We start from the raw sequence: 23,153 nt of genomic DNA, 5'->3' as shown, positions 1-23,153 counted from the left end.
CCTTTTCCTATTTGGAACCAGTCTGTTGTTCCATGTCCAGTTCTAACTGTTGCTTCCTGACCTGCATACAGATTTCTCAAGAGGCAGGTTAGGTGGTCTGGTATTCCCATCTCTTTCAGTATTTTCAACAGTTTATTGTGATTCACACAAAAAGGCTTTGGCATAGTCAATAAAGCAGCAATCAATGTTTTTCTGTAACTCTCTTGCTTTTTCCATGATCCAGCGGATGTTGGCAATTTGATCTCTGGTTCCTCTGCCTTTTCCAAAACCAGCTTAAACATCAGGAAAATCTCGGTTCACATATAGCTGAAGCCTAGCCTGGAGAATTTTGAGCATTACTTTACTAGTGTGTGAGATGAGTGCAATTGTGTGGTAGTTTGAGCATTCTTTGGCATTGCCTTTCTTTGGAATTGGAATGAAACTGACTTTTCCAGTCCCGTGGCCACTGCTGAGTTTTCCAAATTTGCTGGCATATTGAGTGAAGCACTTTCACAGCATCATCTTTCAGGATTTGAAACAGCTCAACTGGAATTCCATCACCTCCACTAGCTTTGTTCATAGTGATGCTTTCTAAGGCCCACTTGATTTCACATTCCAGGATGTCTGGCTCTAGATGAGTGATCACACCATTGTGGTTATCCGGGTCATGAAGATCTTTTTTGTACAGTTCTTCTGTGTGCTCTTGCCACCTCTTCTTAATATCTTCTGCTTCTGTAGGTCCATACCATTTCTGTCCTTTATCGAGCCCATCTTTGCATGAAATGTTCCCTTGGTATCTCTAATTTTCTTGAAGAGTTCTCTAGTCTTTCCCATTCTGTGCTGAGAAAGGCTTTCTTATCTCTTCTTGCTATTCTTTGGAACTCTGCATTTAGATGCTTATATCTTTCCTTTTCTCCTTTGATTTTCACTTTTCTTCTTTTCACAGCTATTTGTAAGATCTCCCCAGACAGCCATTTTGCTTTTCTGCATTTCTTTTCTATGGGGATGGTCTTGATCCCTGTCTCCTGTACAATGTCAGGAACTTCATTCCACAGTTCATCAGGCACTCTGTCTATCAGATCTAGGCCCTTAAATCTATTTCTCACTTCCACTATTTAATCATGGGGGATTTGATTTCAGTCATACCTGAATGGTCTAGTGGTTTTCCCTACTTTCTTCAATTTGAGTCTGAATTTGGTAATAAGGAGTTCATGATCTGAGCCACAGTCAGCTCTTGGTCTTGTTTTTGTTGAATGTATAGAGCTTCTCCATTTTGGCTGTGAAAAATATAATCAATGTGATTTCGGTGTTGACCATCTGGTGATGTCCATGTGTAGAGTCTTCTCTTGTGTTGTTGGAAGAGGGTGTTTGCTATGACGAGTGCATTTTCTTGGCAGAACTCTATTAGTCTTTGCCCTGCTTCATTCTGCATTCCCAGGCCAAATTTGCCTGTTACTCCAGGTGTTTCTTGACTTCCTACTTTTGCATTCCAGTCCCCTATAATGAAAAGGACATCTTTTTTGGGTGTTAGTTCTAAAAGGTCTTGTAGGTCTTCATAGAACCATTCAACTTCAGCTTCTTCAGCATTATTGGTTAGTGCATAGACTTGGATTACTGTGATATTGAATGGTTTGCCTTAGAAATGAACAGAGATCATTCTGTCGTTTTTGAGATTGCATCCAAGTACTGCATTTTGGACTCTTTTTTTGACCATGATGGCTACTTCATTTCTTCTGAGGGATTCCTGCCTGCAGTAGTAGATATAATGGTCATCTGAATTAAATTCACCCATTCCAGTCCATTTTAGTTCGCTGATTCCTAGAATGTCGACATTCACTCTTGCCATCTCTTATTTGACCACGTCCAATTTGCCTTGATTCATGGACCTGGCATTCCAGGTTCCTATGCAATATTGCTCTTTACAGCATCGGACCTTGCTTCTATCACTAGTCACATCCACAGCTAGGTACTGTTTTTGTTTTGGTTCCATCCCTTCATTCTTTCTGGAGTTATTTCTCCAGTGATCTCCAGTAGCGTGTTGGGCACCTACTGACCTGGGGATTTCCTCTTTCAGTATCCTATCATTTTGCCTTTTCATACTGTTCATGGGGTTCTCAAGGCAAGAATACTGAAGTGGCTTGCCATTCCCTTCTCCAGTGGGCCACATTCTGTCAGACCTCTCCACTATGACCTGCCTGTCTTGGGTTGCCCCACAGGCATGGCTTAGTTTCATTGAGTTAGACAAGGCTGTGGTCCTAGTGTGATTAGATTGACTAGTTTTCTGTGAGTATGGTTTCAGTGTGTCTGCCCTCTGATGCCCTCTTGCAACACCTACCGTCTTACTTTGGTTACTCTTACCTTGGGTGTGGGGTATCTCTCCATGGCTGCTCCAGCAAAGCGCAGCTGCTGCTCCTTTCCTTGGGTGAGGGGTATCCACTCACTGCTGCCCTTCCTGATCTTCAACGTGGGATACCTCCCCTAGGCCCTCCTGCGCCCGCACAGCCACCGCTCCTTGGTGGGGTTGCTCTTCCCTGCCGCTGCCCCTGGCCTCGGACGTGGGGTGGCTCCTTCCGGCTGCCGCCCCTGACCTCAGGCGTGGGGTAGCTCCTCGGCACTAAGCGTGCTGGTCATAGCCACCTGCGCTTAGTGCCCCGGTCATAGCTGACTGCGCTTAGTGCGCCGGTTGCAGCCGCCTAAATAGTCATTTGTGTGCTTTTTGTGTCTCTACAAAATGTCAACTCCAATACACTGTCTTCTATCTAGTCTCCATTTCTAAGTGCTTTTAGTTCCAGATGTGGGGAAGAGAGAGTTTTCAAGGTGAATTCTGAAAGCTGACTTCTTTGGAATCATAGCATTGGGATTACAAAATTGAGAATTAAGTATTATGCTTTTAAAGTATTTTTTCTTTCACAGACTTATCTTGATCCAATTTATATTTTAATAAAAAGTATCACAAGTTTATGTAAACTATAACCACAAGAACAATTTCTGTCATTTTTTATTGTTAAGAATTATTCTTTAAGAAAATAATAGTTTTGTTAAGGGAAAATTTAAGAAAATTTAAAATGCCTAATAAAAAATACTTGCTACTGAATGAAAAAATATGTAATAATATTCTATCATTTCTCAGATATAGATAATCATGTTTTACATAGCCTTACCTCAGGTAAAAAAGCCTTTCATTGTTTGAAATATCAAAAGGGGAATATACTTTATAATATTTAATATTTGTAAAGCATTTCACATGGAGAAATTAAGCAATAAAAATCCTACTACATCACATGAACTAACTCATAAAATTCAAATAAATTAACTTGAATTGGGAAAAGAAAACAAATAGTATGTAAAAAGCCTTCTTTAAAACCAAAGTCTACCAAAGTTCATTAGGAAAAAGTGAATTAAATAATTGTGAAAAGACTTAACTTTCTAAATATAAGCAATCCACATCTTAGAAAGCAGGAGAGAGTATAGTTTTAAGTAGATTTGGTCGGGCAGACATTGCCAAAAATATAGGATATGTCGGCATTTGTCTGTTACTTTTGTAGTCATGATAATTCATAATGGTAATAATTATGTACCAAGTACTTTTGACGGACTAGGTGCTGAGTGATTTGCATGCCTTATTTAATGTACTCCTGTCAACCACTTTACATAATACACATATTCCTTTCTTACATTTGAGAAATTCAAAGCATCAGGAAGTTAAGTAACTGCTCTAAAGTCATACTGCTGAAAAGTCATACTTTAAAATGCAGTGTTTTTTAAAGGAGAATGCAAAATTGCCTCTCTACGTACAATGTATTTATGGGTCATGTTTTGATCATTCTTTAGTATGTATCTCAAGTACCTACTCAACACAATGTACTTTGTGATATTAGCACATACTTATTGATTTCCTCCAGGAGCTAATAGGATATCTTGTTTACTTGAAAGCAAACTTTGCCCATCAAGGGATTAAGAGATACAATGTGCTGCAATGTAAGTGTGACTTATGAAATTACCTGAAGTCAGCCTCAAACTTCTTGTAGCATCTTTGGCATTCTGTGTCCAATAAATTTCAGGTCCAAACCTAGGCTAAGCCATATGGTGTTTGTGTAGCTCTTTTCTTTTCCCTTATGGTTCTATCCCATTGGAAAAGGTTGATATGACAGGATTGACTTTATTTTTACTCATTTTACTGTGCTCATCAATATGGGATTGACAGAAAGATGGGCTAAACTAATTCTATGCCTTCAAGAAAGCATGTAGAAGGGGCAGAAAAAAATACAAAGAAGAATTAAATTAAAACAGTGATATAAGACTTCCTGGTACATGCTGACCAAAACAATGGGTCTATATATGGTGCAAAGAAAGTTTACATGTATGGATGGGCCTGGGGTTGACAGTCATGGGGGGTGTCTGGGTGCCCTATGGTCAGTGCTCCTTAGACACACAGTGGCTACTCTCTGATGGACTTATTCTAGCAAAAGCATCCCTAGGCTAGCAGATATTTTGGCCCAGGGCTTTAAGGTTATGCCATGATGTTGCCCTCCTCAGTGTGAGACATAGTACTGCTGATGGTATTCTTTCCTTTTCCTGATTTCTCACACTCAGCACTTCACTTGCTTGAAATGGTAATATGTGATGGTTTGCCACCAAAATCCTTTTGCCCTCCTGCTTGCCAAGTCTGCATTTTTCAGCTTTTTCTCCCTGTGTCCTCCTAAAACTAAATGAATTACCGCTAAAAAACCAGAAAGCACCCTCCTGACTTACAGCTGCCCCATAACCCTGGTCATGGAGAGGATTGCAAACTTTCTCTGGCTGTCTACTGAATGATGCTAAATATATGCAGAGTATTTCCAACTGTTTCCTTGCTTTTGGCTGTACTTTTTTTGAAATGTCAGGTGTTTTTTTTTTGAGTAAATTTGCTAAATTGTTTCATCTGTGGATAATTTTGTTTAAATATTTCATTAAATATATTTGCAGCTTGAGACAGTTAATGTTGAATTGAAAACTGGTTAGGTTTTTCAGTTTTTTTTTTTTTTTTTTTAATGCCTGGCAGCTGGAATATATCACTAAAATGCTGACATTGGATTATTTAAAACAGCATTGCCTGTAAGGCTAGGAGAAGCTATTTAAGACAAACCTCAAGAAGGCTGGTGAAATAATAGCTGAAGTTATGTTATGTCAGCCAATTCCTCAGCATAGAACCGCACTGTGAAGCCAGAATTGTTATCCTTCACTGTGACATAAAATCTATATTTTGATTCTTTTGGTCATTAATAGTCCTATAGGAATTGTACCCAAGAGGAGTGTGCTTTCATCCAGTGTGTTGGCCAAAGGTCAATTTGGATGGTTCTGCTTTACCTTTTTCAATATTTGCACAGTTTCATTTAGATATAATCAGAGTACCATTTTTTGAAAGGGCTCTGAGGTTGTCATTCTATATATAGTTTGTATTTCATGAAGAAATAAGCTTAACTATTGCCGTGACCATCTGCAAACATATTACAGAAATTCCAAAGTGACTAAGGGATCTATGGAGTCTTTTAATCTGATACTTTAAGTCACTGTTTCTCTTAAACTGAAAAGTGATTTTAATTTAGTTGATTAGTCAACAGGCCACCAGCGTTTTATGTACAGATTCTGTACTCTTTCCTTATTGCCCTAGTTAAGCTGGAGGGAAAAGACACTGGACAAGAGATGGCAGTAAGTGGGGGAGGGAGTAACATAAAAACTGAGTTAGAAATCACTGAATGTTGTTCCATTTTCTATCCTTACATCTTTAGAGAATAGCAAAGCTTTTAGTCCACAATATGGAATAATAATATTTATTTTACCCATTTCACAGGGTTTCACTATAATGTCTATTTGTAAATGACAAATCCTTCTGTAAATGTCTCCTTGTAATAAGTGAGATGGTCTGTCTTTAACATATTTTGATCATTGTTTGATATGTGTCGAGAAAATATAAACACAGGCAAACCACGTAAGCAAGAATTGTCCTTAAGGAAATCATAATTATTAAATGAATGGAGTTTTTTTCTGTTTTCCCTGCTGTCTTTTGTCTCTCTTTTCTCTCCCAGTATCCTCTCGGTTATCTAGAATGCCTACTTTGGTGACCCCCTACCCTATCAAGGGCCTCATGTTTTTGTATCTATTCCCAAATCCTCTATATTTGAACCTTTTCTTCCCTATTAAATTGAAATGGCAGTTACTGTCATTTGTCTCCTCCCCCAATGCTTCATACATTTTTGATAATCCTAAATTGACCTTCTTATATTAAATGGTTGCCAGCAATACAACTCTAAATATCCCATCTTTCTAGGCATGGACATTCTATAAAATGTTAATATTTCTGAAACTGTGAGCTGCCTGTTAGCGGTTTCTTTCTTTCCTATGCTATTCAAGAAAATCTGTTTTAAATGATATTTCTTACAATCAAGAGAACCTTAGAATTGGGAACATAGAATATAAGTTCAGAGGGGATTTGGAACATGTAATTTGGGCAGGGGTCAGATGATTCAATCACAGATTGAAAATTCAGAAGTTATAAACAGGTAGACAATGAAAAGTCTTTCTCCTAAGCCTGTTTGTCGCACCAGTACCTCTCCCCAGAGGCAAATATTATTTGCATACGCAGTTGTCCCTCAGCATCTGCAGGGATTGATTCATGACAGCCTCCCCATCCTCATCCCATACCAAAATCAGAGGATACTCAAATCCCTTATATGAAATGGCAAAGTACATCCACAGGTACAGAGGGTCAGCTGAAATAGAGCATATACATACACTTCTTTAAAATTTTACTTTCAGAAATAAAACACAAATGACAATGACATATAATTTTCTTTTAATCTTTTTATTAAGAATGTAAAATTTATCTTAGAGATTGTTTTATCAATTTGCAAAAGTACCATCATTTCCTCAAGGCAGCATGTTTTTCCTTTAAATAAATCTAATATCATTTATTTGGGCTTCCCTGGTGGCTCAGAGGTTAAAGCATCTGTCTGCAATGTGGGAGACCTGGGTTTGATCCCTGGGTCAGGAAGATCCCCTGGAGAAGAAAATGGCAACCCACTCCAGTATTCTTACCTGGAGAATCCCATGGACGGAGGAGCCTGGTGGGCTATAGTCCATGGGGTCGCAAAGAGTCGGACACATAAAGTTTGTCTTAGTTTTTTCTTCAGCAATATATGAGGCACTATAATTCCCACATCCTCTCCAATGCAATCTATAATCTAACTTGCCAAAGTTTTCTGTAATTATGAGACACTTTATATGTATTTTGTATATAAAAGCCATTTATAATTATTTATTCCTATGACATGTGAGTTAATATTCATTGCCTTTTTTTTTTTTTTACTTTTCAGTCTTTTTTCTTTATCCATTACAGACATTAACCATTTGCCTGTAGAATAAATTGTAACTATTTTCCTTCTACATTTTCAATTATTCCTATTTATGGTAATTTTTGTTATGCAGAAAAGTTACAATTTTATGTAGTTGGACTAGTAAATCTTTTTTGTCTTTTGAGTTTGTCTTTTGTATTATAACAAGATTATTAAAATTATCTTCTACTGTTTATGGTTCTACCTTTTTAGAGAACCATTCTACTATGGTTCTAATTTATTGTTCTACTTCCCTGGTGGCTCAGATGGTAAAGAGTCTGCCTGCAGTATGGGAGACTTGGGTTCAATCCCTGGGTCGGGAAGATCCCCTGGAGGAGGAAAAGGCAACCCACTCTAGTACTCTTGCCTGGAAAATTCCATGGACAGAGAAGCCTTGTAGGCTACAGTCCATGGGGTTGCAAAGAGTCGGACACAACTGAGGGACTTCACTCTTCACTCACTTTTATTGTTTAGATTCTTGTGTTTTAAAAATGGGTTCATCTGAAATGTATTGTGGTATAAGATAGCATAGAGTAGATACTATTTTATTAATTGAGATTTTTTTAAAATTTATTTATTTGGCCATCTTGGGTAATCTTAGTTGTGACCCTCATGATCTTTCATCACAGTGCACAGACTCTCTAGTCATGTTGTGGGCTCAATAGTTGTGACATGTGTGCTCCAGAGGGTGCAGGCTTCAGTAGTTGAAGCAAGCCAGCTTTCTAGTCATGGTCCACCAGTTTATTTACTACAGGGATGTAGGATCTTAATTCCCCCAGGGACTGAACACACATTCCCTGAATTACAGGGCGGACTCTCAAATACTGGACCATGAGTGAAGTCTATTGGCTGAAATCTTTATTTAAACCCAACAAAGTGGCAGAAGTGTTGATATCTTATAGTTTTAAAAATTGCATCAAAAAGCCTTAAATGGGGAGAAATAAAAGAGAAATAGGTCTTCTGCCTTATGTGTCTCTTGGTCAGGGACCTAAAGTTGGTCAGGGAAGTGGAAGGAGAAAAGAAATAGAGTTTGGCATGGATGAGGATATAAGTTAGAAGTTACACTAAAAACAAGGACAAATGTCTTTGTTTTTTTCCATTTGCACCTTTACAGAGTGATCTTTAACCCACTCCAGTGTTCTTGCCTGGAGAATCCCAGGGACGAGGGAGCCTGGGACCTCTATGGGGTCACACAGAGTCAGATGCGACTGAAGTGACTTAGCAGCAGCAGAGTGCTCTTTAAAGCATTCATTAGTTCATAAATATATTTTAAATACAGTTTGAATTATTTCAAATGTAAAGTTATATTTTTCTACATTCAATAACAAGATTGTGGTTTAAAAATCTAACAGAATGTGGTTTAAAAATCTAACAGAATTAGAGTGTGTTTTTCAGTTTGCCAATTCTACTTGAGTATACTAGAGAAATAGTAATCATTCACCTCTTAAGGCTGAAAATACTTTGTTAACACCATGGGAGTAGGTTTTAAAACCTTTGTAGAAACCTTGAGATATGGGAGATTTTCAAAGTTCCATTTTATGAGTTTAAAATTGCCACTTTAAAGTAAAAAGCTATTTTTCCCCTACTGAATTTAACATATTTAAAAGGCATGCCAATGTATCTATTGATTTTTTAAAAATAGGTTTGCCATCTTGAAAGTATATTTTATGTAGAAAGAACTCAATACCAGATGCTGATGTTAAGAATAACTTAAGTTTCTAGTTTAAAATACTAAAGAAAGTAGTAAACATAACTTGTTTCCTCTCAAAGATTATTAGAGCAGTTCTGTAATTCATTATTAAGAATTACTTCCTAAATAGCAACTTAACATACTGGCATAAAAATACAAGCTAAATAAATAAAGAGCACATGATACACACAATAGCTAAGCATTGAACAGTTGCCGCAGGTACAGTTTGTTACAATTATATCCAGTAATTGAATATGACTTAAAACAAAAATCTTAGAATCCTAGGAAGAACAAATGTAAGGTTGATATACTAATGTTAATACATTAATGTTTGTATTAATACATTAATATAACCATGATAGAGAGGAAAAAGCATTACATTTGGAGTGAGAAGACCTGGAATCAAATCCTGGTTCTGCTGATTTGTTGTTGTTGTTAGTCACTAAGTCATGTCTGACTCTTGCAACCCCATGGACTGCAACACACCGGTCTTCCCTGTCCTTCACTATCTCCCAGAGTTTGTGCAGTCATGTCCATTCAGTCAGTGATGCAATCCCACCATCTCATCCTCTGTTGATCCCTTTTCCTCCTACCTTCAATCTTTCCCAGTAACAGGGTCTTTTCCATTGAGTCAGCTCTCCATATCAGGTGGCTTAAGTATTGGAGCTTGAGCTTCAGCATCAGTTCTTCCAATGAATATTCAGGGTTGATTTCCTTTAGAACTGATTGGTTTGATCTCCTTGCGGTTCAAGGGACTCTCAAGAGTCTTCTCTAGCACCACTATTCGAAAGCACAAATTCTTCAGTGTTCACCCTTCTTTTTATGGCCCAACTCTCACATCTGTACATAACTACCGGAAAAACCATAGCTTTGACTCTATGGACCTTTGTCAGCAAAATGATGTCTTTGCTTTTTAATATGTTGTCTAGGTTTATCATAGCTTTCCTTCCAAGGGGCAAGTGTCTTTTAATTTTATGGCTACAATCATCAGCCACAATGGTTTTGGAGCCCAAGATCTGTTGATTTGGAAGCCTCAGTTTTCTAATTTGTAAGATGAAACTGTTTTGCAAGGATATATCTCCACTATGGAACAGTTTGAGAGGCTGGCAAGTCCTATATAGACTCAGTCTCAGAAATATTATAAAATGCTTGGATTTAAATACACAGGATGACAAAATAAACAAATTGTATCAAAGTGCACTTAACTAAATATAAAAGTATATATTTTAGTATTATACAAACATTTAAAAATTAAGACACATTAAATATCAAAATTCAGCAAAGTATCTCATAACTTTCTTCTTTGAAAATTAGTGGTGAGCTTATACAACAACTGAAATGTGAAATGAAAATGCCTGATTTCATTTAGTTCACAAAGTCACAGATAATGCTAGTAGTATTGGTTTTATGGTATCATCACATTTGAATGAAATATTAAATTTCAGGTAGAATTAAGTGAATATAAAAATGCCTTTTTTTTCTTTTTTTGTCCATTAGTTTCATTGATCTAAATTCTTTCTGTGGAGCTCAGGATAATCACCTTGGGGCTTTAGGATTTTTAGATTCTTTCCAATTTCAAAATGTAGTCCTTTCTCTGTGATTTCTCACCTGTTTATGTGTTCACATTGCCTGAGATCATGTTTATAAATTCTGAAGTTAAAAAATGATAAAATTGTGTGAAACCGCTTTCAATTGATTAAAAAACAACAAAATGTTCTTCTCAGTATGATTAAAGTTTAATTTTTCACTGGTTCTGATTGAAATTTCTTATGCAACTAGGTGACCAACCATCTAAGAGTGTCCATATAAATCAGCATTCTCCAGGGTCCCAAAATCTGCATTTGGCCAGTTGGAGACCCAAGAGAACTGCTGGTGTAAGTTCTGGCCCAAATACCAGGAGACTTGAGACCCAAGAAGAACTGATGTTTCAGCTGAATACAGAAAAAGAAAAGATCGATGTCCCACTTCAAGGCAGTCAGGGAGGAGGAGTTCTTCCTTACTGGTGGGAAGGTCTGCTTTTTGTTCTATTTAGGCCTTAAATTGATTGAATTAAGCCCATCCACATTAGGGAGGGCAGTCTGCTGTAATCAATCTACCAATTCAAATGAAAATTTCATCTAAAATCACCCTTAAAGGCATTCCCAGGATAATATTGAGCAAATATCTGGGCACCTCATGTCCTAGACAAGTTAACACATAAAAGTAACCATCCTAGTTCCTATAAAAAATCATTTTTAAAATATCACAGACAATATTATCACAATTTGAACATTTTTATACTGTGTGAAAATCAGAATGATAAATTGCTTCTGCCCAATTAAAATTACAAAATAATGCTGAATGAATATAAAGTGACTTAATTTTATTATAATATGTAGAATGCAGTACTTTAATTTTGAATGTAATTGCTTTTTTTTTTTTTTTTTGCTTTTTGAGTAAGTGGTCATCTTAGATTTCATAAGTTTGTAAGGTGAGTATGTAAGCAAGGGAAAGCAGAAATAAAATGTTTGAATTATTAAACATATTTTCAAATACTACAGACACCTGTCAATGTGTCTTGGTATTGCTAGTCAACTAATGCAAATGTTGACTTAATGTCTTTATGGGGTCGCAAAGAGTCAGACACGACTGAGAGACTGAACTGAACTGAACTGAACTGGATGTCTTTATAGCTCACTTACATAATAATTTACTAAGAAGTTATTCCTTTCAGCTTAAAAGTATACTTGCAAAAAGCTTACTGATTTAGGATTGAGGTTATGATTTCATTTCAGGTCCTCAACAGACTAGTGATAGGAAATTAAATGTGACATAATCATGGCTTTTGTCTGAACTTGCTTATTTTATTAACTGAAATAAACATGTCTGGTATCAAACATTAAGTGTGAAACATTTTGAACTCCTTGAATGAAATACTTAATTTGTATTTATTCAGCCTTGTAAAAAAATTTTAAAAAATTATTGATCTGTACAAATGTGTTACCAATCTTCTCTCACTTGTGGTGGCTAACTTCTAGAAAAGTGAAAAAAATAAATTTTCTACTTCCCTCTCAGATAATAGTGCTTTTAGAGGTTGAGTAGATCAGCATCTGTTACCTGATATTGATCCATTACAATCCACTTCACTGCTGTGAGAGAAAACCATTTATATTAAATTAGAATACAGATTTAGGATCACTTCAGGTCTGTGAGTTTGGCCTAGAATTTAAAGTAGTGAATAATAAAAAGATTTAGAGGATAGGTTTTGTGTGCCAGGAATGTTTTCCTCTTAAGGGAAATCTCTAGATGATTCAATCTAAAAGTTGGGATCTTTTTAACCCTATTTTACTCTGAAAGTAGTTAGGAACAAAAGAACAAAATAAGCATAGGCTTGAGGATCCTATACTTCTGCCTCTTGTCCCTGATTAAATATAAGAGAGTGGGTGGTAGAAAATAAGGTATTAGGGGAGACAGAGGGGGAGACAGAAGCACTGGCCAGGTAAGCTCTCCATAAGATTTTACGGGGAAACTCAGTAGGTAAAGGATAGGCCCCAGGAAGGCTCCTTAGGGAATTCTGTGTCACCCCTGATCTTCCAAACTTGGGTTGATTTTCTTGAATCTTTTACTCTTCATTTGGGCTTCACTTTGACAGGAGACTCAATAGTCCAGTGCCTTCAACTATAGGGCCCAGCTACACCTTGGGCCGTGCAGGCCTATTATTCTGCACTCTGTTCTCCCTACCTAAAAAGTCCATATTAGTACCAGAGATGTGGTTTAAGAAATCTTAACTGTCAAAACATAATTTAAAAACAATTCTGATAATATTCACCCCATTGACATCTTAGAATTGGTTTACAAAAGAGTTTATGTGTGACAGACGAGGCAATACATACTTTTAGAGAAAAGATGTAGACTTTTCAGTAGATGAGTGAAGTAAAGCAAGCCAGAGTAGGGGAAAGGATTCAGAAGTATTTTAGGAAATGTGATCCTGAAGGCTGGATATTACTTGTTTTATATGCCTCAAAAACACAAAACATGAAAGCAATGATGTAGCTAGAAGACATCACAGAAATAGACTGACGGCAATGAAAATATTAAAGCTATGCAATGTGATTCAGTTCAGTTCAGTCTCTCAGTCGTGTCCGACTCTTTGCGACCCCATGAATCACAGCACGCCAGGCCTCCCTGTCCATCACCAACTCCGAGAGTTCACTCAGACTCACATCCATCGAGTCAGGGATGCCATTCAGCCATCTCATCTTCTGTTGTCCCCTTCTCCTCCTGCCCTCAATCCTTCCCAGCATCAGAGACTTTTCCAATGAGTCAGCTCTTCGCATGAGGTGGCCAAAGTACTCGAGCTTCAGCTTCAGCATCATTCCCACCAAAGAAATCCCAGGGCTGATCTTCAGAATGGACTGGTTGGATCTCCTTGCAGTCCAAGTGACTCTCAGGAGTCTTCTCCAACACCGCAGTTTAAAAGCATCAATTCTTTGGCACTCAGCTTTCTTCGCGGTCCAACTCTCACATCTATACATGACCACTGGAAAAACCATAGCCTTGACTAGATGGACCTTTCTTGGCAAAGTAATGTCTCTGCTTTTCAATATACTATCTAGGTTGGTCATAACTTTCCTTCCAAGGAGTAAGTGTTTTTTAATTTCATGGCTGCAGTCACCATCTGCAGTGATTTTGGAGCCCCCCAAAATAAAGTCTGACACTGTTTCCACTGTTTCCTCATCTATTTCCCATGAAGTGATGGGATTGGATGCCATAATCTTAATTTTCTGAATGTTGAGCTTTAAGCCAACTTTTTCACTCTCCTCTTTCACTTTCATCAAGAGGCTTTTCAGTTCCTCTTTACTTTCTGCCATAAAGGTGGTGTCATCTGTATATCTGAGGTTATTGAGATTTCTCCTGGCAATCTTGATTCCAGCTTGTACTTCATCCAGCCCAGCGTTTCTCATGATGTGCTCTGCATATAAGTTAAATAAGCAGGATGACAAAATACAGCCTTGACGTACTCCTTTTCCTATTTGGAACCAGTCTGTTGTTCCATGTTCAGTTCTAACTGTTGCTTCCTGACCTACATATAGGTTTCTCAAGAGGCAGGTCAGGTGGTCTGGTATTCCCATCTCTTTCAGAATTTTCCACAGTTTCTTGTGATCCACACAGTCAAAGGCTTTGGCATAGTCAATAAAACAGAAAGAGATGTCTTTCTGGAACTCTCTTGGTTTTTCCACGATCCAGCGGATGTTGGCAATTTGATCTCTGGTTCCTCTGCCTTTTCTAAAACCAGCTTGAACATCAGGAAGTTCATAGTTCACGTATTGCTGAAGCCTGGCTTGGAGAATTTTGAGGATTACTTTACTAGCGTGTAAGATGAGTGCAATTGTACAGTAGTTTGAGCATTCTTTGGCATTGCCTTTCTTTGGGATTGGAATGAAAACTGACCTTTTCCAGTCCTGTGGCCACTGCTGAGTTTTCCAAATTTGCTGGCATATTGAGTGCAGCACTTTCACAGCATCATCTTTCAGGATTTGAAATAGCTCAACTGGAATTCCATCACGTCCACTAGCTTTGTTCATAGTGATGCTTTCTAAGGCCCACTTGATTTCACATTCCAGGATGTCTGGCTCTAGGTGAGTGATCACACCGTCATGATTATCTGGGTCATGAAGATCTTTTTTGTATAGTTCTTCTTGGAAAAAACAGAAAGACTACAGAATCTGTTCTGGTTTGGGGATGAATGCTTGGGTTCAGTAAAAAGCTGAGGCAAAACAAGAATTATGCTTCGAGTAAATGTTAGATAAAACAAAGAATATAAGCATTGGTTGGAGCTGATCATTTCTCCCATTTTAGGAACTTGCATATATGGGAAATTATTACCTTTTGTGAGAGAGAAACTATAACAATGATAACTGAGTAAAAGTGATATCAACATTTAAAACCACTATTATTTTTAAAACTTTAATTAAAAACAAATTTTACAGACAGCTCATAGAATTGAAAAATGTCAATTTTTATCCATGCCTGTTGAGAAAAAATTCTGTCTAAGGAGCATGGATGATGTTTAGAGTGAATGTAAGAGTTATGTATACAAAATGAAACAAAGACAAAACCTGTATTTTCATTGATAATGAATAGGGTACATGTGCTATCTCAAAGAGATGTAGATGTTGCTGCAGAAAGGGAAAGTAGATCACTTAAAAAATAAATTTTAATTTTATTGGCTAGAGTCTGCAAAGAGACTAGATTCCATCAAAACCTATTAAGAACATAAAAGGGTGCAACAACCTAGGTTTCACAAACTCAAATGCCTCCAGTCACCACGCAGTACATTTGAATGAGCGAAGCAGCCAAACTGTAAGACACTAGTCAGGGGACACTGCTGAGTTCTTGACCGCTCAGTACAATCAAATTCAATTAGAAAAAAGTCTATTCTGGTGCAACAATTACTTTCATAGTTACCTAGATCTCTCAGATACACTTGGGATTTCTTACATGATGTTAAGTGGTTTCTTTGCTTTTCATGTTCCAGTACTTAAGGGTAGCTCATGAGATGACAGAGGATGAGATGGCCGGATGGCATCCCTAACTCGATGGACGTGAGTCTGAGTGAACTCCGGGAGTTGGTGATGGACAGGGAGGCCTTGCGTGCTGCGATTCATGGGGTCACAAAGAGTTGGACATGACTGAGTGACTGAACTGAACTGAACTTCTTTAGATATTCCTTAAAGTCTTCCAGTTGGTATTAAACCTCTAGGGGTCTTGGCCCCAAGAGTATATGAAGGAATGAAAGAGGATTTATTATCTTTTCAGAAAACTAAGCTTTTAAAGGAAAGAATCAGTGTGTATATGTGTGGTGGGGAGGTCACCATGAAAAGCACTAGGTTTCTCATTACACTGTATACTAGAGCACACATTACTTTTTATTCCCAAAGTACTTAGTTACCTAGTGCTTAGTGGTTAGCTGTTTTGCTCAGTCCTGTTCAACTCTCTTGTAGCCACCAGGATCCTGTGGTTCCTCAAAAATTCCATGAGATTTTTGAGGCAAGAATACTGGAGTGGGTCGCCATTTCCTACTGCAGGGGGCTCTTCCCAATCCAGGGATGAAACCTGCCTCTCTTGGTTCTCACGTATTGGCAGGTGGATTCTTGACCCCTAGCACCACATGGTGCTATCTAATTACCCAAGATATTTGTAAATGAAGTGGATCTGAAACCTTGCCTAGTTTATAAATCCTTACACCAACATTCCAATTTAAATGATTTAAACTTTGTTTCAAATATCTTTCTTTTTTTGATACCTATTTATTTTTCATTGATTAGTTTATAATATTGGTTTGATTTCTGTCATATATCAACATGAATTAACCATAGGTGTACATATGTACCCTCCCTGTATTCAGTTCAGTCACTCAGTCATGTCTGACTCTTTGCGACCCCATGAATCGCAGCATGTCAGGCTTCCCTGTCCATCACCAACTCCCAGAGTTCACTCAGACTCACGTCCATCGAGTCAGGGACGCCATCCAGCCATCTCATCTTCTGTCGTCCCTTTCTCCTCCTGCCCCCAATCCCTCCCAGCATCAGAGTCTTTTCCAATGAGTCAACTCTTCGCATGAGGTGGCCAAAGTACTGGAGTTTCAGCTTTAGCATCATTCCTTCCAAAGAAATCCCAGGACTGATCTCCTTCAGAATGGACTGGTTGGATCTCCTTGCAGTCCAACCGACTCTCAAGAGTCTTCTCCAACACCACAATTCTTCAGTGCTCAGCCATCTTCACAGTTCAACTCTCACATCCATACATGACTACTGGCCTTGACTAGACAGACCTTAGTCAGCAAAGTAATGTCTCTGCTTTTGAATATACTATCTAAGTTGGTCATAACTTTTCTTCCAAGGAGTAAGCGTCTTTTAATTTCATGGCTGCAGTCACCATCTGCAGTGATTTCGGAGCCCCCCAAAATAAAGTCTGACACTGTTTCCACTGTTTCCCCATCTATTTCCCATGAAGTGATGGGACTGGATGCCATGATCTTCGTTTTCTGAACGTTGAGCTTTAAGCCATCTTTTTCACTCTCCTCTTCACTTTCATCAAGAGGCTTTTTAGTTCCTCTTCACTTTCTGCCATAAAGGTGGTGTCATCTGCATATCTGAGGTTATTGATATTTCTCCCAGCAATCTTAATTCCAGCTTGTGTTTCTTCCAGTCCAGCATTTCTCATTATGTACTCTGCATATAAGTTAAATAAGCAGGGTGACAATATACAGCCTTGACGTACTCCTTTTCCTATTTGGAACCAGTCTGTTCTTCCATGTCCAGTTCTAACTGCTGCTTCCTGACCTACATACAGGTTTCTCAAGAGGCAGGTCAGGTGGTCTGGTATTCCCATCTCTTTCAGAATTTTCCACAGTTTCTTGTGATCCACACAGTCAAAGGCTTTGGCATAGTCAATAAAACAGAAAGAGATGTCTTTCTGGAACTCTCTTGCTTTTTCCATGATCTAGCAGATGTTGGCAATTTGATCTCTGGTTCCTCTGCCTTTTCTAAAATCAGCTTGAACATCAGGAAGTTCATGGTTCACGTATTGCTGAAGTCTGGCTTGGAGAATTTTGAGCATTACTTTACTAGTGTGTGAGATGAGTGCAATTGTGCGGTAGTTTGAGCATTCTTTGGCATTGCCTTTCTTTGGGATTGGAATGAAAACTGACCTTTTCAAGTCCTGTGGCCACTGATGAGTTTTCCAAATTGGCTGGCATATTGAGTGCAGCACTTTCACAGCATCATCTTTCAGGATTTGAAATAGCTCAACTGGAATTCCATCACGTCTACCAGCTTTGTTTGTAGCGATGCTTTCCAAGGCCCACTTCCTTTCACATTCCAGGATGTCTGGCTTTAGATTAGTGATCACACCATTGTGATTATCTGGGTCGTAAAGATCTTTTTTGTACAGTTCTTCTGTGTATTCTTGCCACTTCTTCTTAATATCTTCTGCTTGTGTTAGGTCCATGCCATTTCTGTCCTTTATCGAGCCCATCTTTGCATGAAATGTTCCCTTGGTATCTCTAATTTTCTTGAAGAGATCTTTAGTGTTTCCCATTCTGTTCTTTCCCTCTATTTCTTTGCATTGATCACTGAAAAAGGCTTTCTTATCTCTCCTTGCTATTCTCTGTAACTCTGCATTCAGATGCTTATATCTTTCCTTTTCTCCTTTGCTTTTTGCCTCTCTTCTCTTCACAGCTATTTGTAAGACCTCCCCAGATAGCCATGTTGCTTTTTTGCATTTTTTTTTCCATGGGGATGGTCTTGATCCCTGTCTCCTTTACAATGACATGAACCTCATTCCATAGTTCATCAGGCACTCTGTCTATTAGATATAGGCCCTTAAGTCTATTTCTCACTTACATTGTATAATCATCTTCCATTGTATAATCATAAGGGATTTGATTTAGGTCATACCTGAATGGTCTAGCGGTTTTCCCTACTTTCTTCCATTTGAGTCTGAATTTGGTAATAAGGAGTTCATGATCTGAGCCACAGTCAGCTCCTGGTCTTGTTTTTGTTGACTGTATAGAGCTTCTCCATCTTTGGCTGCAAAGAATAGAATCAATCTGATTTTGGTGTTGACCATCTGGTGATGTCCATGTGTAGAGTCTTCTCTTGTGTTGTTGGAGGAGGGTGTTTGCTATGACCAGTGCATTTTCTTGGCAAAACTCTGTTAGTCTTTGCCCTGCTTCCAAGGCCAAATTTGCCTGTTACTCCAGGTGTTTCTTGACTTCCTACTTTTGCATTCCAGTCCCCTATAATGAAAAGGACATCTTTTTTGGGTGTTAGTTCTACAAGGTCTTGTAGGTCTTCATAGAACCATTTAACTTCAGCTTCTTCAGCATTACTGGTTGGGGAATAGACTTGGATAATTGTGATATTGAATGGTTTGCCTTGGAAATGAACAGAGATCATTCTGTCGTTTTTGAGATTGCATCCAAGTACTGCATTTTGGACTCTTTTGTTGACCATGATGGCTACTCCATTTCTTCTGAGGGATTCCTGCCCACAGTAGTAGTATCCTCCCTGTATTAGTACCTCAAAAAGATAGATAAGTATTAAAACATTATTGTATGTTTGAAGGATCTTGCACTGTAGCTGAAAAAAGTTGGAATAAATCAGTTTCTGAATATTAAAATACATATTTCTAAATCTTTTGATAGGTTTTATTTGAGTGTTTTTGAAATTATATCATATCAAAAAAACATAGGAAGGGATTGAAGAGTCTATGTGCTGATTCAATGGCAAATTTGTACTGCATACATACTTTTTGCCTCATATTATATGTGATATTCTCACACTGTCATCTCACTCCCCTCATGATTCCTGGTGAAGAGGCTGGTATTCTTCCACATTTCATACTTGAGACAATAGCATCTCAGAAATATTCTAGATTTTTGAAAATATTTTTGAGGAAGACATTTTAAATCTTAATAATAGTTGCAGAAACTCTTATTTAACTGAATTTTGTTTTTTTTTGTTTTATTTTTGTAAAGTTACTGTCATTTGTTTTATATGCTAGAAAACTCTTAGTTTAAGAAACAATAGTCCATCATTTTTTATTTCCCTAGAGGTTGCACTCAACTTTGTGGTTCTCTTTGGTCTGGGTATTTGGCATATACTCATAAGACATGTGGGGATAAGTTTTGAATATGAAATGGAGGAACTTTATTTTCTTTTTTTTTTTTTTTAAAAACTATTTTAAGAATAGAATTATATCCTACCTGATGCTTTTGAACTGTGGTGTTGGAGAAGACTCTTGAGAGTCCCTTGGACTGCAAGGAGATCCAACCTGTCCATCCTAAAGGAGATCAGTCCTGGCTGTTCATTGGAGGGACTGATGTTGAAGCTCAAACTCCAATACATAGGCCACCTGATGCAGAGAGCTGACTCATTTGAAAAGACCCTGATGTTGGGAAAGATTGAGGGCAGGAGGAGAAGGGGACAACAGAGGATAAGATGGTTGGATGGTATTACCGACACAATGGACATGGGTTTGGGTAAACTCTGGGAGTTGGTGATGGACAGGGAGGCCTGGTGTGCTGCGGTTCATGGCATCGCAGAGTCAGACACAAATGAGCAACTGAACTGAACTGAAACCATCCTTTATATTTGTGGGAAAACTTTTTTAAAAAGACAAAATTAAACCTTTGAGGGACTCTACATTCTCTTAATGAGTCATTAAAGTTTATAATAAATCTATTCCCAGGTAAAAGTGAAAGTTAATCAGTGGTATCCAATTCTTTGCCATCCCATGGACAGTAGCATGCCAGTCTCCTCTGACCATGGAATTTTCTAGGTAAGAATATCGCAGTGTGTAGCATTCCCTTCTCCAGGAGAGCTTCTCAGTCCAGGGATCAAACCCAGGTATCCCACATTGCTGGCAAATTCTTTACTGTCTGATCTACCAGGGAAGCCCAAGAGTACTTAAGTGGTTACTCTATCCCTTCTCCAGGGTATCTTCCTGACCCAGGAATGGAACCAGGGTCTCCTGCATTGCAGGCAATTCTTTACCAGCTGAGCTTCCAGGGAAGCCTGGTTGATGCCAGTGTACAGAATTTGGCTACCAATGCAGGAGACATAAGAGCTGTGGGTTTGATCCCTGGGTCTGGATCCTCTGGAGGAGTGCATAGCAACCCACTTCAGTATTCCTGCCTGAAGAATCCCTTGGACAGAGGAGCCTGGCAGGACAGGCCACAGGGTCTTAAAGAGCTGGGCATGACTGAAATGACTTAGCAGCAACAGCATAATAAAAATGCTTTTGCAGCAACAACAGCAGGCAAAGCTTGATCTAGGCCAGTGCTAAAGTCACTCTCCAGTGAGCATGAGCCTCGTAGAAGAATGTTGGTACAAAGATTTCTGGACTTCGTTCTCAAAGGTTCCCATTTGGGAGGGTATTGTTGTAGTCTGAGCATTCGTAGTTCATATTTCAAATAAGTTCCTGGGTGTCATTGATACTGCTCATACTGGCCATTGACACTGCTCATATTGGCCCATGTTTCAAATAGTGTTGGTTCAGGAATGGCCTAAGAAGTATAGTGTGTGCTAACAATTTAAATTATGTTTTTCAGAAAAATAAGTTCAATTGTCCCAGAAGAGATCAGTGCCCCAAAACCAATATCAGTTCTGAGCAGATGCAGGATGATGCTGATTACTTCATCAACCATCTCGGAGTTCCCACCATGAGGTTTACTTATGAGGACATCAGAGCATTAGAGGTGAGTGCTTACAGAAATACAAAACACACACACCATATATAGCAGACATGCAGGATTTTATTTTATCTTGGCTATTCATCTTGCTTACCAAGTAGGTTACTCTAAAAAGTGGCTTCATTTAGAAAATTATTCTTGTTGTTCAGAGGCTTTGTAAGAATATTTGAAAACATCAGCTCTTTTCAATAGTGCTGAATTCAATTTACAAAGATTTATACTGTCACTCACATTTTCGCAGCTTGCTTTTCAACAAGAAATGTGTACTTGTTGGATTAACATCAAAACATAATTGTAATCTTCAGTATTCACAGAAACAGATGACATATGCAATAGGTTCTCCTCTCCTTGCCCAAGGGAAAGTACGTGTCACCTGCTGTATATTAATGAGTCTGTGGAGTAGCTTTCCGAAATTTGTCAATAGTTTCCTTGCCTAAAAAGATGCTATGTTTTTCTTATAAGGACATGAAGTTTTCTCCCAAAGGATATCACAGAGGCCTGAGTCACCTTAATTGTGTTCATTCTTCTGTTGGACCTTAAGCCTTTTTATCTTTCTCAGAGTTATGTCACAGGAAACTGTTGCTCTATAGATCCAAACCCACTGAAAGATTTTTCCTTCTTTTACAAGATTATCCCTTCTTTGCTGGGAGGTATTTGAAAGCCTCTGGGGTGCTTCTTGAAGTAATTATTTCATTAACAAAACAGTGGCTGGAAAATGAAGCCTTGCTTGTTTTTCTGTTACAGATGTTCCTAAAAAGTTCTATCTAAATTGTATTTTTATAGGCTCAGTATCACATACACAATCTCTTAATGTCTGATAGTTTTTCGCTTAAGTGATCTTTGTGTTTCTGTGCAGACCTCTACCCTCACCCTTCATTTTCTCAGTGTGTGTCTGTGTGTGTATTAGGCACTCATTTTTGTCTGACTCTTTGCAACCCCATGGACTATAGCCTGTCAGGCTCCTCTGTCCATGAGATTCCCCAGGCAAGAATACTGGAGTGAATAGCTGTTCCCTTCTCCAGGGGATTTTCCCAACCCAAGGATAGAATCCTGGGCTCCAGCATTTCAAGTGGATTCTTTACCATCTGACCCACCAGTAGACACTTAAAAATGATCACTAACAATTTATATTATTGGAGGGAGAAATTCTGGATGACTCCTTTTGTATATAAATTCCTGGGTAGTGGAAAAGCAATCACTGTGATTTATGCTGTTTAAAATTAAATTTTCATATGCTATTGCTATTTGAAAATTGGGTACATGTATAGAGGTATCTTTTCTCATACCAAGCCTACTATATATACCTTAATGAAATTGATGTATTAAGAAGTTAACTCATTTTTTAATTTTCCTAGTTGACACATTTTAACATCTTTTTATCTCCCTCCATCCCATCCCAGCCCATCCAGCTCCTGTCATGTTAGCACGTTGAAAGAAAGCTTTTATTCAATGTATGTTTAATTCATGCTGGTTGAGTTTAAGCCAAGAATTTAGACAGGCAATACAGTATACCCTTGGTAATGAGACTGTACTTGTCTTTGGGGGCTTCCCTGATAGCCCAGTTGGTAAAGACTCTCCCTGCAATGCAAGAGACCATGGTTCAATCCCTGGGTTACAAAGCTCCCCTGGAGAAGAGAAAGGCTACCCACTCTAGTATTCTCGCTTGGAGAATTCCATGGACAGTATAGTGCATGGGGCCACAAAGAATCAGATACAACTGAGAGACTTTTGCTTTGATTTTGGATTCAAGTTCTAGAATGATTTAACTTTTTTTTTAAATTTTTAAATTTTTTTAATTTTAAAATCTTTAATTCTTACATGTGTTCCCAAACATGAACCCCCCTCTCACCTCCCTCCCCATAACATCTCTGTGGGT

At 38.3% G+C, this 23,153-nt stretch overlaps 1 protein-coding gene across 2 annotated transcripts in view; it reads left to right on the top strand.

Annotated features, from left to right (window-relative positions):
* The window catches only part of NAALADL2 (N-acetylated alpha-linked acidic dipeptidase like 2), a 1,631,204-nt gene that overhangs the window by 1,293,800 nt on the left and 314,251 nt on the right, over positions 1 to 23,153 (top strand). For both annotated transcript variants that reach the window (XM_013964525.2, XM_005675296.3), the window contains one exon: positions 21,137 to 21,283. In XM_013964525.2, the coding sequence (XP_013819979.2) occupies positions 21,137 to 21,283 (147 nt within the window). The remainder of the gene's footprint in view (positions 1 to 21,136; positions 21,284 to 23,153) is intronic.

This window comes from Capra hircus, chromosome 1 (genome assembly GCF_001704415.2).
Source record: "Capra hircus breed San Clemente chromosome 1, ASM170441v1, whole genome shotgun sequence".
Classification (NCBI taxonomy): Eukaryota; Metazoa; Chordata; class Mammalia; order Artiodactyla; family Bovidae; genus Capra; species Capra hircus.
The sequence above is the reverse complement of the archived record's forward strand: the minus strand, read 5'-3'. Positions and strand labels throughout refer to the sequence as shown.